The sequence below is a fragment of the Pygoscelis adeliae genome, unplaced genomic scaffold, assembly GCF_000699105.1.
Source record: "Pygoscelis adeliae isolate BGI_AS28 unplaced genomic scaffold, ASM69910v1 Scaffold66, whole genome shotgun sequence".
Lineage (NCBI taxonomy): Eukaryota > Metazoa > Chordata > Aves > Sphenisciformes > Spheniscidae > Pygoscelis > Pygoscelis adeliae.
In genome coordinates this window covers 6,426,899-6,444,523 of record NW_008825167.1, presented here as the reverse complement: position 1 = coordinate 6,444,523, position 17,625 = coordinate 6,426,899, and the positions used below count along the sequence as shown (strand labels likewise).

The 17,625-nt window shown below is 36.5% G+C and overlaps 1 protein-coding gene across 1 annotated transcript in view; it reads left to right on the top strand.

The window, feature by feature from the left end:
• Window positions 1–17,131, top strand: part of POLN (polymerase (DNA directed) nu) — a 100,697-nt gene extending 83,566 nt beyond the window's left edge. The window contains 3 exon segments of the mRNA XM_009328793.1: window positions 5,680–5,747; window positions 14,636–14,697; window positions 17,063–17,131. Of these exon segments, the coding sequence (XP_009327068.1) occupies window positions 5,680–5,747; window positions 14,636–14,697; window positions 17,063–17,131 (199 nt within the window).
• Window positions 17,132–17,625: the final 494 nt, after the last annotated feature.

The following is a 17,625-nucleotide window of genomic DNA, read 5'->3' as shown; positions in this document are numbered from 1 at the left end:
GAACATAGAGATTTCTAAGAAGAATTAGATCCAACATCCATCTGGTCCATTATTGCTGAGTGTGGCCAGTAGCAGATGCTTCAGGAGGAAGGTGTAAGATTTGTAGTAGGATAGCCTGTCTGTCTGCAGATTTTCATCTTGCTCTGCTTCTGGGGCCGAGTCTAAGTTCCAAAACAGAAGATTTAAAAGTCTTCCCCCTAAATCATTGTATGTCATAATTTCTAAATATTCTTGAAGCCCATGTAAGTGTTTGTTACATGAGCAACCATTCTGGCTTATTCTGGCAATGTGTTTCATTACATGCCTTGTAAACCATTATTTTGTTTTATTAAATACAAATTTATTAAGTATGAATTTCTCAAATATTCAAGTCATTAAGTTCTTGTATTTCAGTTGCAGAACATAAAACATCTTTCCATTTGTTATTATATATACATTTTTTCGTATTCCCCCATTTATCTGATTTCAAAATATCTTATTCTTTTTATCATTTTTTTCTAACCACTTAACAGCTTTTATGCTCTTTTGGGAATTTTTTTAAACTTATCATTACACAAAGCTTTTAACCATGTACTCTCCTATCTGCAATTTTGACGTCTCCCATTATGCATTTAGAAGTTTCAAATTCAAAATGAAAAAATGTGATGTTACTAGTAGGATGATTATTTTATTCATCATAAAAGGGGATAACATAGAATGACAGACAAAGGTATTAATATTTGGGATATAAAATCTAATACTGTTGTATCAGAAAATGGTATTAATTTCAATGATCAGGGACATAGTGCTATAATGGATTTCAAATAACTCATCTTTTTTGCTCCTTCTCCAAAGACAATCGTTTGGCTTTAGGAAATCTCGTGTTCAGTTATGATTTAATTCTCAGCATGTCTTCAAATCGGAAATAAAATGTGTAATTTTTCATGGAAATTTTACACTTGAGTACTCTAGCTCAGAATCAGACAACCTGATGGTGCCACACCATTTTTTTCCTGAAGATGCAGAGGTAACCGACAAGAAGCAACTTAAACTATTTTAGTCTGGGCTCTCAGCCTGGTTCTTAGTCAGAATAAGATGCCCTTAATTCCTTATAGAATCATAGAATTATTTAGGTTGGAAAAAACCTTTAAGATCATCGAGTCCAACCATATTATGCATGACAATTGGACCCTCTCTTATTTAAAGTTTTGCCACTTACCTAATGTTACACTTTGTTTTAATTTATTTTCTGTTCAAACTCTTAAACCAGCCAGCTCAATGTAATATGTGAGCTCCTCTCAGATACGCTTTAAGCAATATACTTAGCACCTTACACCCGTGGCTTAGCCTGTCTCATTCCCATCCTTTGTGCTGCCTGTGCTCAGTGAAACCTCCCATGGGAGTGTCAGGGGCTGTGGTGAGGGAAGTGAATAGAGACAGCAGTTGAATTTGAGGTGAGTTTTGAGTGGTCTGGAGCTGGCATGTGGTGGGTCCAGATTGCCCGCTACCAAACGATGGAGTAAATTAACCTGCAGTTAGTCTGTGGGAATTAATTGGTGGTTTATATTTTGTATTATCTTCATGCAGACCAGTCTGGAAAACTAGACCATATTACGCTTTGGATGAGTTTACAGCACTAAAAATTTCCCTGGTGATACAAAAATGCATCACAAAAAAGTACAGAGGGCTGTTCTCTCTGTCTAACTTCAGGTGTCCAGTGTAGGTAGCTGTATCAGGAGGTGGTACCCCTGCAAAGTCAATGCATAGAGTTGGGGTTTTCCAGATGTCAATTCAGAACACGTAAGGAAGAGCCTACCTTGGCCCCTGACTATAGAAGGAGCATGAATTTAATTAGTTTGAGCATCTCTTGCCACATTGTAACGGCCTGAAACACTGCACAGAGCTGTTAAAAAACAGCTTCTGAGAAAGACTACCATGACCATCTTGTCTTTTTTTTCCCCTATCCTACACTGCCTTTTCTATGGGATATTCCTACAAAAGAGTCTGCAGCATGTCATGCCACAGCACTCTCGTTTGCAGTTTAGGCAAAATATTGTTTCCTTTAATAGTAAAGAAATACAATTTCTCGCCAATAAGGTAACGGCTGTTTTGTTGAAGTCAGTTCAACAGTGTACTTATTTCTAGGCAATGCGTTTGAAGTACTCATGGAAAAACTTGCAATTCTGTACTTCAGAATAGAGAGGTCCAGATCTGGAATATATTGCTTTACAGTAACAAACAAAATCCTCGTTTGGTCTTACATTAGACAAACTGGCCTGGTACTAAGAAAAAATAAAATATAAAGAGGCAATATGGCCTCATAAATAGAATACTATGAAAAAAACATCTCTTGGTGATAGTTTAATTTGTTTTGGCATATATTAAGTCAATAATATGATTATGATATAGTAATGATAACTGGGTGGATCCACTGAAGGCCTGAGAAGTTTAATCTCTGTGTTGTTTCATAGGAAACCGGAAGACTGATGAATGTAGTGTTGAAGAGAATAAAAAATATTTTCTTTTTAAAATTCTATAGTGCAGCATAATAGTTTAAGAAGGATATTGTGTGCTGGCACACTAAACTGATGCCAAAAGCCATGTTCAGACTGGCAATCACAGAAATACTTACGCATTTGAAGGTGCAGCTTGTAGCAGTATCTCCATTCCACACCACAGTCATACTCAGACACAGGTCATGTTTCTCAGTAAAAGAAATCATGTGTGTACTCATAAAAAATGATGCCTAATCTGCAGGCAATCAAAAAAATAGTTAATAAAATATTAGCTTGTAAATCAAAGGCATTCTTATCATCTGTGGAACAACAAAAATACTAGTCTCTGCCTGCTTTGCAGTCTCTAATCCAGTTTACCATGCATTTAGCAAGAGATAATAAGAGGAGCTTGCTATTTCAATATTCCTTCAAAGTGAAGATAATTCAGTTAAGCCATTAAGCAAAAGTATAGGCTTTTTTCCAAACTTGTTTCACTGAAGGTGTGCACTGGGTGGATGTGTGCACACACTGGAATGGTGAAAGCTATGAATTACTTTGATTTTTCTTTCAACTGCATTGATGTCAAATTGAATGCTTCCTTCTTTGGAACAGCAAATTGCATGTGAATGTTATTACTTTCACAACCCTGAAAAAATACAGGTGGCCTTGTCCTATAAACCTGCAAGAGTAGAACCCATAAAGTTGATGTGAGATGGATAAGAAAAAGAGATAAGATATCATAAAAAAAATCTAGCTTGTTTGATGGAAATTAAGGAGGAAATAGTGTATACTATTCCACTTCTTGGCATCAAGCTAGGAAATCATGTTTAGCGTTAATTAAAACTTATGTAATGTCTTTCATTCGAAAATAGAAGTGTATTAGAAATACTTTTTTCTTAGATCTCACATCTCTGAGATAAATATTATTCCCATTTCCTAGTTGAATGTGCATTGCTTAGCAGGAGAGTAGCAGAGCTAGGAAAAGAACCAGCAATGCTAACTTCTAGTTCCATATTTAGGCAGACAGAATATTATCCCGAACTTCAAATTAATCACTAGATGTTTAAGACGGGGTAGATGTAATTCTGCAACTCTGTGCAGTTTCTCAGTTAACTGACAATATAACCAAGCTGATAGGGTGTGCTATTCGGGATGATAAGCACTGAGAAACAGGGTCCTTTAGCCCAGCTGGAGAACCACGCTAAAATAGCTGTGCTGGTTTCAGTAGATGAACTGGAGCATGTAGAGTTGTGTCAAGTCTATTGTGCTGTCCAGACAGAAATTTTGAGTTCAGTTCACATTGCTTCCACAGGTTTTCTGACTCACATAAGGTAGCACTGATCTCTGGTCCAACCCTGCTCCTCCTGAATTCGGTTTTACTTTTAGCATGGAGGTGAAGTGATCAGTTGATCCAGTGCCGAGTGGTTTTGGAAATCCAGTTCTTCTTTCTCCGTTCCTAAATCCTGATAAATTTATGATAAAATTTTTAATGTATATTGTAAGTTCTTCTAAGAAAGGACTTCTCTGTGCCAAATATTCAGAATATATGGTGCTCTAATCCTGACTGAAGACGTGAGACACTACTCTGGTACAAATAATAACCAGTCTATCACATTTTTATTGCTCTGGTTTAATCAATGCAATTATTTTCACTTTTCCCATTGTTTCACAGTATATTCATGTTTAATGTTCACAATTCTTTCTGATTTATACCTTTTTGCATGTCAGTTCAACAATTATGAGGAATCTCTTGCTTTAATTAATTTACTTGCATTGGAAATTATAACTTTTCATGTAACCGTGTTCTCTTGCTACAGACGATCCTGATCTTTTCATCTATTTCTTTTTGTATCCTGTGTCCCAATTTCCTATTAGAAATATGTTAATCTGTTTCACTCTGCTTCTGACTGTGTTGCAAGTGACTAATAATTTAAGATCTATTATTAGAGCTCACCACACTGTTAGTCAATGTCACATTGTAATTTAAGGCAGTGTGAAAATATCTTAGGATATTTTCCTGAAAGCTGTGAAAAGTTATAAGTAGTAACCATACTGATGTTTCAGACATTTGTAAAGAATTATTTACTTGCATAACTGCTAGGTATTAAGAAAAGGTCTACAATGGGCATTTAATTTAAGTGTTATATATAAATTGCAAAGCAATTTGGAAATAGGTGGTACGGTTTCATGACTTAGATTCCCAGCTACAATAATTAAAGAAGTAATAAAATAAACCTAGTAGGAATACAGTCTAATCAGATATGCAGTATTTTTCCTTCTTGAGTGAGAACTACACTCAGGGATTATATGTGCTGGATTATATCTATTCTGCCGTGGACTTGATTCAATCAAATACATTTATTATTTCCATTGTGAAAGTACTTTTGCACCCAAACCAACAATTTAGGGTGCTATTCCTGTAAGCACTGAACAATTAAGTCACAGTCCATATGCAAGAGACCTATCAATATAGAACTAATACAGACAAAGAGAAAAACAAAGCAGCAGTATAAATTCATTACAAAACAGCTCTAACTGAAGAGCTCAGGTACGTGTAGTTGCATGGCTTTCAAGGTGTTACTGCTTTCAGCTGTACATTCTGTCCTTATGAAGGCAACTGTCCTCATAGCAGAGGCAACAGATCAGGTTGTGTATCTACGCCTACATTTTCATTCTTCACTTGTTTGTCGGCGTGAGGACACCTACTTTGCACTTAAGTGAAAAGGTTATTTCCTGGAAATAGTCACTGGCCAACTAGGAGTTAATATTGCTGTACCAGTGAGCCAAGTACTCTTAGTATTGACCTAATTTGCATTAGTAAAACTGCCCATTTGCAACCACATTTATTCCAGCTCAACTTGAAAAAACAAGCTATATTAACAAAACATAGCCTGTCTGTATAATTTCTTGCAATTTTCGGCAAATTACATTGGTTTTAAGTAATAACTTGTCACATCATCAAATCCCTGAATGACATTTATAAGCTAGTGAGCACAGTTTGGATTTACGACCACGGCTTTTATGTTTTCAGAATATGTGGAGTGGCAATCCTTTTAACTCCATTAATGATTTTTTCATTTTCTTAGGATGTTTATTTTCACTTTAACATATCCATTGTGTGTGTGACAATTAGTTGATGATATGAATGGAAAGCACTGTTAGAAATTTCTTGCATATGTTATTGAAAGCCTCTGAAATTTTTCAGGTTAATTGCCCAGATTCATGACGAGTTGTTGTTTGAAGTAGAAGATTCTCAAATCCAGGAATTTGCAGGTAAATAGAATCTCTCTTGCTCTTTCTCCCCCACCCCCTTTTTCTCCCTATAACCTGTGATTTCTCAGAGGATAAAGAATTAATGTAACAAGAAGCAGCACATTGATTCTCATGATTAAGGAAATGTATACTAAGCAGATTTTTCTGAATGTTTTCCACCACTGGCTCTTATGTAGATAAAATGTGATATACTCCTCATCTGGAGTTCATCAACACGCTTATTTGTATTTAGTTTTCCTATCAAGATTCCCTCGTCCAATATGTGAATCCTGTAAAGCTAAATAATAATACTTTCTCCAAGGTTTCAAAGGGTTTTAGAAGGAAATAAACCAGCTTAAAAAGAATGGCTTGGAAAGTAACTTCCTAAATACTTATGATTGGGGCCTGTTACATAAAGAAGCATGAAATTTTTAATGTAAGAAGATAATGTACTGTAATTTCTAAGATAATTTACTGCTTTTTTTATATTAAGAGAACTTTATGATGGAACTTACAAGGTTAAGGGTTAGTAAAAGTTCCTGCCTACATTTTTATCCTCTCATCTGGCTTACTTCCAGACATTATTTCCTAAGCCAGAGTTTGTCTCAGCATCTGGTACAAATTTAGCTAGCAAACGAGGGCACATAGGAGGCTGTCGGGTCTCTTCTCCAGTAAGTAGTGGATTTATTCCTGTAGGCACCAAACGTTTATTCACAAACTTTGGTCTAGTTTAAAGCTCAACAATACCTTTGGCTAAAACAATTAGCATAATGTCACAAATATTTTAAATGAACGAATACAAGAATATCTTCCATTATAACCTAAGCATCTAAGAAAAAATTAATTTCACCTTCCTCTGTTGCATTCATTTAAACAGTACAATTTGCTTTATTAGTCTCATTTCATCACTGATCCCTCTTGTGAGTATTAGTTCATAATGAGAACATTAAACCTCCATCTAATCAAAACAAAGAACCAGGGAAATATTTAAGTTCAATATATTAGGGGCATTGTAATGAATTAGGTTAATATATTAACATTTGACCTCTAAATACAGGAGTTTAAATCTGGTTTAAATTAAAAAAACACCATACAATTTATCAGAGATGGCAGTATCAACTCAGAAAAGACCAGTGTCTAAAAGTGCCGTAGTTTCAGAGTTAGAAAGTGTAGTACATTGAATTAGATCTGTAAGGCAGCATAGAAGGATTTTTGTTATCTTATTTTACATCAATTTGCATTAAGTATAAAACTAATATTTTACCCAAAAGATAAAAATTATTCATGGTTGCTTATACATACGGAAAATCACAGATTCTGCCCTCATCGGATCAAATTCTGATCTCTGTTACTAGTATTGATTTGTAGTAAATTCAGCAAAATCAATACCTTTCCAGCATAATGGAAAAAAACTCTAGCCATTGTATGAATAATAGTAAAGTATCCTGCTATATAAGCATGATGACTAAAGGCTTTTTTCTGAAAACACAAAAAGAGTCCAGTTCAAATGCTCAAGATGTGTCTGCTCTACACACCACAGTGTAACTAGTTCGCATATCTCCACGTCTAGCTGCAGTGTGCAGAACAAACATATCTGTAAATTCCTTGTTCTGCTTCAAAGCTATCACCATGTAATTGAAATTGCTAAAATGACCTTTAGGAAATGGACCTGTGCAGTCTAGAAGTCTGAGATGCCTTGGAAATTGTCACTGCACTTAACATAAGCTGCCAAGCTGGAGTGCTCAAGATGGAAGTTTGTTTCATTCTTCTGATTGAAGACTGATTTTTAGATTTGTCTCTACTTTTCCCTAAGAGGCAAAGAAAAAAAGAAAATTCTGCAATACAGTCACTTTCAGGTATACTCACTTGCCTCAGAACAAAAGAGTGAAAAAATGTCTTTTCCTTGACACTAAAGACCAACCTAAGACATTCGTTTCCTTCTTCATTTCTTCATTCATTCATTTCCTTCCCCTTTATTCATCACTGGTGAGACCACACCTGAAGTACTGCATCCAGTTCTGGGCTCCCCAGTACGAGAGAGATGTGGACATACTGGAGAGAGTCCAACGAAGGGCCACAAAGATGATGAAGGGGCTGGAGCATTTCTCCTATGAGGAAAGGCTGAGAGAGCTGGGACTGTTCAGCCTGGAGAAGAGAAGGCTCGGGAGGATCCTATTAATGTATATACATACCTGAAGGGAGGGAGCATAAAGGACGGAGCCAGGCTCTTTCCAGTGGTGCCCAGTGACAGGACCAGAGGCAGTGGGCACAAACTGAAACACAGGAGGTTCCCTCTGAACATCAGGAAACACTTTTTTACTGTGAATGTGATCGAGCACTGGCACAGGTTGCCCAGAGAGGCTGTGGAGTCTCCGTCCTTGGAGATACTCAAAAGCTGTCTGGACACAATCCTGGGCAACTGGTTCTAGACAGCCCTGTTTGAGCAGCGGGGTTGGACCAGATGACCTCCAGAGGTCCCTTCCAACCTCAACCATTCTGTGATTCTGTGTTTTGCGAATAGTTCCGCTACTGGTAAACGAACTAATCCAAGCTGGCTTAAAAGTGGCTGAAGCTGGCTCTTCCTTCAGTGTCATTAACGAGGATTTTCCTTGATCTGACTAGGCAGAGAAAGGGTGCATCTGCATCAGCATGTAACTTCCAGTCAGGAGTATGACGATGAAGCAGATCTCCCTATTGTCCCCAGTCTATGGTGTGAACAGTTTTGGTTCACATCACGGAGCAGTCTGAGAGCAGTTGACCTAGATTCCTTTCAGATGAAACTAGATAGGAAGACTCTTTTCTCCTAATCTCTTCCAAGTATTTCAGGAGCTGCTAACTGAGGTAACAAATTAGGTATGTGAGTTTTAAACCAAAGGAGGAGTGTCAGTAGGATGTGTACTCCTAATTCACTGTAGTGCTTTGGAAGTCCAAATATGGTTTTCATACCTTTACCCAAAGTTCTTTCTCTCTTTTTTAAAGTCCTTACTCTTCTTACTTTTATTTGCTGATATTCTTTAGCTGTCAGCTTTGTCTTTACATATCTAATGAGCTTTTGTTCATTCAGAAACTTTAAATTACAGAATCTGCTGACTTGCAGATTCCAGCCTGCAGCTTAGTGATCCAGAGAGAAATCTCAGTTGTACAGTCACAAAGCTCAGTAAAGGGAAAGATGTGGACTTAAAGCTAAAAAGCAGTGCTTGATGGCTTTAATAGGCTACAGTTCAGCGCTGTGTTAGTCTCCTGCATTTAGTGTGATCCAAGAAGCACTGGCCTACTATTCAGCATGTTTGCATTCTGATTCCAGTCATGCTTCTGATCTACTTTTGTCAGGAAAGCAACAGCAAATATATGTGTCTCCGTTTTCTTATTTGCAGAATGGATATGAAATCTTAAAATACTTTTAAGATTTATAAATTAGAGAACATAAAGGTAAATAGTATTATTTAAATTAGATCATAGTGCAGAACATAAGCCTTCTCAGCAGCCTTTCCTTTATGGAAGCATTTCTTTTGTATTGTTTTACAACATTAAAATGTCTATTTGCTTCTAAGACTTCTGAGTGAAGGCTGAGAATTGCCACAAGGCAATCATAATGCTGGTGCTTTCTCTATTCCTGCTTAGGACTTCATAGACCACACTAAGAATTTTCAGTACTTTTCAGTATACAGAAATCCAATTTATAGTGCACCTAATAATCTGTGCCCAACAGATTATTTTGAATCTTTTGAATGTGATAAGAGGCAAACAATAAGGTGTTCTTTTTTTCTAATATATACTTCTGCACAAAATACCGCATGTAACAAGTTAGGTGTTGTCTGTATTGTGGAAGAATACCTTCTTCAAACAGAATCCATCACCCACAGTTTTATAGTATGCATATGGTTCACTCTGAATGAACAAGGCAAAACGTGATTTATTTATAACAAGGCTTTGAGTGTCCAAGCTTTGACATACTTTGAAATACAATAAAGCACGTACTACTCTGAATTGTGTAATTGTCAACAAAGATTCGTTGTATTATTTGCCTCAATTCTCTGTTTAGGGCAAAAAAAAAGACGGCAAAGGATCTTTTAAAAAATCCTCATTTTCTATTGGAGGGTGCCTGGAATGATCAAATCAAAACATTTGGCAGAAATTGGTTTGGTTTTGGCAGAAGACTGTCAGCTTTACTGTCAATAATCTGCCTGGTTTTTAGCCAGCTTGCCAGTCTGGCTTCCTCAAATCCTGAGCTCTCCAGCAGCCCAGGAAGCAGAAAGGAAGATGATATTTTGGGAATGCCAAAAACTGGGTTCTTGGATCTGAGAGGGCTCAGCATCTCTGAGTTCTGAAGTCTGTGTGATCAGGTAGACAGACTGTCCCCAAGTCAAACTGTGAGTCTGTCTAGGGACTCTGGAAGAGCATTCAGGAATTGCAGAACCCAATTTTTCATTTTGTGGAGACTGTTTCTGAGACTACCTCTCCATACTCTGTTTGAAATGCCTCTTTGCCCTTTGATTATTCTGAATACATTACTGCTAAAAGGGGGAATACCCTTTGAGGTGAAGAAATGCAGAATAATTTTTTTTCACAGTACAGGGATACCCGTAGTTACAACTTTAAGATCTGGCTTCTGATGTGTATTCCATATATACCTGGTGGATTTGAAAGGTGAACTTTGCCACTAGTGATTACTGTGGATTGTTCCTTGTCACTATGCTTGCTTAATTGCATCCATTAGTGAGAAGCATAATTAAATGAAAGACACTTGCTACTTGAAATAACAGATTTTTGTAGAAATATGTGTATTCCAGTACTTTGTGTTGGACCGCATCCGTTAATTTCTGCATCTGTTCTTATATTTGGTACACGTAAAACATACAGTTTTAAACAATTTTTCTGATATTTTACCAGGTATAAAATATTTCAGCTGAAATACTTACTTTAAATGTAAGAACACCAAAAGGACCAGTCTAAGAAAAAAAATCAGAATAAACTAAGCCTATTTATTTTGATACTAAGATCAATTAAGATTATTACTACCTAAAGAACAATATCTTAGATTTTTTTAAATCTGTCAATACAATTTTTTGGCTCATGTACAAATTCCATGAAATTTCATTTTATTCTGCTACAATTTCCCACTTAATGGCTACTCAGGCAGCTGCATAAAAAAGTGCACATGTTCAAAAGGGGACTCAAGTAACAGAAGAACAAAAGAATGAACTGGTCATCACAAGGTAGTGACATTTTCTGGTCTGAGCTGCCTTTTTCTAACTTGGAAAACACTGATGCATAAACTAAAGATGCCTCCAGAAAGCTTTCAATTTGCAAAAATCCCTATTCCATAGATCATATGTCTGGCCAGCTTTGACATGTTTCTGGAGTCATAATTTCATAGGTGAATGAGCTTGAAAAATGTCTTCAGTTCGATAGGGACAAATAAGCTTTTGTTCCACAGCAGGCATGCGTGTCTTGTCTTTGCTCCTATTCACAATAAGCATATTTATTCTGGCCAGTATCAAGAAAATCTAATATATGTTAGAATATACGTTAAAATTTCAGTTCCTCTATGATCTCTTCACTTTGCTGTCACCAATTTTTTTTAATACATAATATTTTAACATGACATACTTAGCACTTGCAAAACATTCCAGGATGAGCATAATCAACAAATCCCGTAATTGCTAACTATGGGTTTTGAGAGATAAGTTGCAAAGGTTGGGAGAACAGCATTTTACAGATGCCATTGAAGAATATGGCTGGCTGCAAAGGAACGTTTTAAAATTAATAATTTATGTGCCCTAGATATACTAGATTCTGAACAGAAATAATCATTACCCCAAAAGCCTCCAATCTAAATCTTGGAAAAGAAAGAGAAGATTAAGAGTTGTAGAGACAGATCTATTTAAACATTGTGGTCACTTTTGTTAGTGACCACACTCTATATGAGTTAAAGAAAATACAGTTTTGTATGCCTGGATTGTTTATTTTGAGCCTTGAGAAAGAGGAGAGTTTTCAAGGAGATTTGAGAGAGTAGCGGGAGAATCAGGTATTAGAGACATAAGACTAAAGGGGACCTCTCCTGTGATTACATACCACCATGCCATACGGTCTCTTTTATAAATGATCATCTCCATATGAAAAATTACTCCCACTGGGAGACTGTTCCAGAGTTTCATCTCTCCAAAATCTAGAACTTTAGATTTCCAGCCTAAATGTATTCCAGCCAGTTTACCTATTTATTTTTGTGCAAAGATTGTCATTTAGTTTAAATGCTTCCTTCTTCACTGTTTACTGTCTTAGCAGACTACTGAACAGGAATGGTAATCCAGCTACTTTTTCTTGATATTTCTGTTACCATTATATATTTATTTTTTCATACAAAATCTGTTGTAAAGTAGATGTAGGCAAATCTTTTGGATACTTTCAAAGGTATAATTTCAAATGGCTGAAATGCAGGCAAACCAACTTCAGATTGCTTGAAATGAATGGTTTTACTATGCCACCCACTAAACTCTGGGAGGAGATGGAGAAGTCAGTGTGACATGAGAAAGAGAACAGGGAGCCGAACTGACAGAAAAACAACATTGAAGAAAATGGAGCAAACCCATGGAGAGGTTTTTAATGGGTTGTCAAAGTGAATGAGGAACCATTAGGTTTGTTCACTGCTGTGGCCACTTTAATCTGTGCTTTCTAAAATTAAGAGCAGTTAAGGATGCAGCAGAATTCTGATCATGCCAGATGCCTTAAAGCAAAAACTGTATGAACCAACAGAGAAAGGTGTTGGAGTCATCGCTGCCATCATGAATCCCCTTTTGAGGATAGTGGTTATATGGGAGAGAACTAGTCAAATTCAGAGGCCTGGAGAACTAGGGGAAAACTGGTCTAACTCAGTGCATACGCAGACAGCACCCTTTATCATACCATTCGCATCTTTCAACTCATGAATCGATGCTGCTGACTCATGCTCCCTCTTTTGTTGTTCACTGGAGCTCTTTTTGTCAAGAAGACCTATTCCTCCCGTTGCCCCAATGCTCTATTGCTCCTTATTTGTCTAACAGCTCAAAAAATGTTAAGTTGCACAGAGTTGAGTGTGCCCTTGGATTGTTCTTAAGTGCTTTGGTGGAACATGCTGAGTGATTCTGCGTGAGAAGTGCAGAATCCAGATGTTATGCTCTCACAAAAGCTGTGTGCAGTCGTAACCTGGTAGGGAGCTTACCGATGGAAAAAGTGTTTACCCAGGGACTGACTGGCAATCCACTTAGCCTTCTGGAGGCATGCCACCTGGTCGGAGAGCCCCGACATCTGCTGCATTGCTGACCTCCCCGAGCTGGCAGCTTGTTCAAATTCAGAGTGGACTTCTTAAGATGGAGGCAGTCCAATGTTTCTCTATTAATAGTCATGTTGACTTGGACTAGATTTTTAATGGCTAATTATTTAGGCCAGCACTTCCCCTTTCACAATCTGTGGTTGTCATGTTTGTTTCTGCTCTCCAAAAACGATTCTACATCCTATACTGGACCATAAACTACCTCAAATCTAACATGAAGCAAATATATAGGTGTAGCTGTACATGGATGTGTTAACAAATGTCTCAGTTTCCTCAGCTTTGGCACTTCAGCCACTGATCTTTTGAGTTACTGCATAATTCGGCCTTCATGGAAAATCTTATGACAGTTCATTAGCACGCAAGTCTGAGCGAGCCTGCACGGTCTGAGCACTCCACTTCTGTTCAGGCAGAAGCTAGTTATCCTCATCATTATTGTCAAGCCAGCCTCAGTGTCACAGATGTGACACAAAACATTACATACTACTCTTCATTGCTGGCACCATTAGAAAAGGTTTCAGCGGCAGCAGCCAGAGCAACAACCATACACAGCTTCTTAGAGTTCTTGTCGCGCCTTTGCATCTAACATCAGCTGCAAAAGAACCGTGATGTGCATCAAGGGATAACTTCAAAGAAAGCTTCTAAGTAATCATGTGGTTTTTGGTCTAGCAGTTATCACCACGTACTGCATACCCTGATATTTCTCAATTCTGTAAGGAAGGCACGTGACGACATATATTATTTAGTCAGCCATCCTGTCAGAGCAATGAAGGTTGCTCAATACCTTTTGTTCTAGGGCTGCCTGGTATTCCTATTGCACTTTCACTAGCCAAAAGTTACTTCTTTTTTAAAAGCTGTTTATCCATTGAATCTCTCTTTGATTTTTATTAGAACCACATTGCGTTGCAGCAGCAATCTTTGTCAAGCAAAACACTAATTGGCATGACCAAAGATGACGAATCTGGTCCCAAATGATTGATTTGGAATAATTATAGATGCATTTTCACAGTAATAGTGAGCATAGTGTTATGACATGATGAGTTGTTAAGTTACATAAATCATACTGAAGTTTAATTGTTTAGATTCTTGATAGCTTCACTATCCCACAGGGAAGATTTTTTGTAAAATTTGGCCCTGATATTTTTACTCTGAAGAATAAGATATTCAGACTTCTAGTATTTTTTTTCCTAGTTTTTTTTTTTTGATTGAGTTTTATGGCTGCACAAAAAAATTAAAATATATAAAATGTTACCAAACATATAATTAAGAGTACTGAACTTGAAAGCTGAGAAATACAGCACTCAGACATGCTGTACCTCTATATAAAATATATTAGTGCTGTACTTCTGTATTTATGGGCTACATAAGTTAAATAATTCTCCAAATTTTGTCCTAAAATTCAATTTAAAATAAGGAATTGAACCTTCCACAAGAGATAAAATTTAACTTTAAAAAAAATCTGAAAGAATTGTAAATGGTTAAATTTGTTTTATGTAGAAATGCAGGTATTATATAACAATATAAAGCATGTGATTTTTTTTTTTTCTGTATAACAATTCTAACATGGAAAACAAAGCTGCAGGTTTTCAAATTTACCTTACAGCACTGGTAAAAAGAACAATGGAGTCCCTGCAGCAAACTACAGCCTTGGAAGTGCCACTAAAGGTAGAGACAATTCTGAATTTCCATTACCGTCCCAGGCATGCTTAGCTTTGTATGTTATCGTCATCGTCTTAAGAATCTAGAGACAACTATTTTGCCTTTCACTTCAATAGTTTCAGTTTCATATTTGCAGGTAATTGCTTTTTTAAATTACTATAAAAATTCTAAAGGAAAATAACTGAAAGAAACTCAACCTCCATTTTGGACAGTATGATTGTCATCTATTCTTTGTCTTAGCAATGCAGTATGGTAATTTCAAAATTTATTTCATTCATTGCCATGAAATTTCTGTTGGGCGTGGTAGAGTGAGAAATATGTGCCTTTAATAGGCTTTCTGAGTGTGCCAGGCATTCATTACTGCTGAAAAATTATTGCAAAAGATCTTTCTTCAGTAATTTTCACTTAGAAAATTGGTCTTTTTAACATTTCTGTGGGGGGGCCTAACATATAAAGCAGGCAAAATCATTGGTCATTGTTTAAAGTATAGGACATCATCTAGCAGAACATCATCTGTAAAAACTGAGTAGATAGCTATACAGCTATTGTATCTATCTATGTATTGGACCTAATTGTAATTATTTTATAAAAGAATTATATTTTTCTCTCTGCAAGACTGATACCCTTCACCCTAGCCTACTGCTCAGCTTTTGTTGCTTAATAAAGGACTATAGTTCCTGGGAATCCCTAAATGGATTAAGTGAGCAACAGTCCGAGGGTTTCCAGTTTCCTGAGAAATGGAGTACTTGGTGTTGCCAGATCACTCATTCAGCAGTATTACTAAATAAGATTTGGGGACAGAAAAAAGTTTATTCTATTTATTTCAGAAATTGTTACAACATACAGACTTGCACTAGTGGAACCGGTTGAAAAACTACTAGATCAGTTCTATCTTGTATTTCTTCCTCCAGTAGTACAGATGAGTAGTAAAGATGAACATCGTTCTTACTTTGCCTGAGGAGGTCATTGCCATGAAATAAAATATGAGCAATTTAGTAGGTTTCTAAGAAAGACAAATGTTTACATGGTTAATGAGAGTGTTCATAGTTACATGGGCAGAATATAATTTTAGTGTTATATATTTCAGACTAACCACTAACTGGCAGAAGGTTTTAATGTCCTATGGACAAAATGGGACACACTGTCTTAGAACACAGTTTCTTTCACCTCCATCTAAGGTGTCTACTGTCACACACTGACAAATTCATCTCAGTGCATTAGCAAATGGATTCAATATGTCATTCCTATGAGAACAGCAATTCTCTGTTAAATGACAACTACATTTTAATAGGTGAAAAGAAACACATTCTTGGACAATAGGCAGTTGTCTGGGGTTTTCAAAGATTAGGACTTTTTAATAGGCAGTAGAAGTATTTTGAGATACATATTTTATTACCCTGTTTTGGTCTCCTTTTCTTGAGCAAATTACTGTAGGAGTCATGACATACTTTTACTCCTACTGCACATGAGACTACATGCATCATGAAGATACTTCATCTTCCTCTGAAGCATCACAAATGGATCGATGGCAGGGTCCAGATAGAAAACATAAAGTACCGACAGCTTGATCTCAGAGAATAAACTGAGAGTGATCCTTTAGTAAAAATCTGTATTTTTGTTCTTGTTGTTTATGCTTCTATACAGTAAGAATATATCTTTTAGGATTAGAGATGTTGAAGATGAAAAGATTTTTGTGAAATTCTCCTGCTCTCCATCAGCACACTTGCTTCAACTAAATACGTATTATGTGCTCTGTTAATATGAATATTATTTTTAAATATGGAGGAAAAATGTCACTAAAGTAGAGCACACATATAATGGGGAGAGATTTCTTTTTCTTCTTTGAGGAAAAGGATGCTTTATCTTTGAAGTAGCTTCTTTTCCAAAATATAGTCCTTGCTAATGAGGCAGCTTTCATGTCAGAAAATCTACTGTGTAACAGAGCACCAGTAACTGCAAAACAAACTGAAATAAAACCAAAGCAACAACAAAAATACCCCAGAACTGGAAAAGTGGATGGTAAAAAAAACCCTGGTATCTTTATGCATTACTGACAAACTTGCTGATTATAAACACTCTGATTATGTAGCTCTTTTGAAAAGTGTAATAAGATGAATTTTGTTTTAGCATATTCCTTGCAATTCAGTAACATGTATTTGCAATTTCAAACCTGAAGGTTAGTCTTAATTGTTAAGGTATTTTAATCAAAATTGTAGTGAAAATTAAGTATTAATAGATATGAAGAACATTTCATATTGGATAGGCATGTAATCTAGAGCAGTGTCAACATCCAAAAGGAAAAGCAAAAATAGTAATCTTGCTGTATGTGATGTGTGTGTTTGTTTAAATTTTCTTTTTTTTTTCCTGACAGGTTCCCTTGAAAGTGATTCTTACCACTGGGAAATCATGGGGGTGTATGACAGAATTGCAGGAGATGTAAAGCAGTCATCGGGGATGTTATTCAGTACCCATACACCTCATTGGCCTATGCTGATTCCTTGCTGAATCACTAGGCAACAGCGCTGCTGGATCTTTCATAAGCACCTAATACTCTGCATGTGAATTTTTTTACTTCATTTTGTCTGTAGCCCTAGGCAACAGCAGTGAGATAAAACTGGTTTTTACCAGTTCATTGTGTTTCCTTTAGCCAAGGTAACCAGCAGGGAGCTGCTTTTGTTCAGAGCTAAATTACTACATGTAAGAAATGAAGCAAGACAATATTAACCCTTTGGGAACATGACAAATATATTTGAGTTAGATGGTTGTTTAGACTTCAATGTTAAATATTTTGTGTAAAAATACTTCTAATCTGGCATTAGAAAGACACTATCTGAACTGTATCAGCAAGTGCTTAACTGTTGTGTTCAGCTTATTTTATAATTTGTGAGTAGAAGGCAGCTGCTTGGTTTGCATCACGTATTAAATGTCATGTTC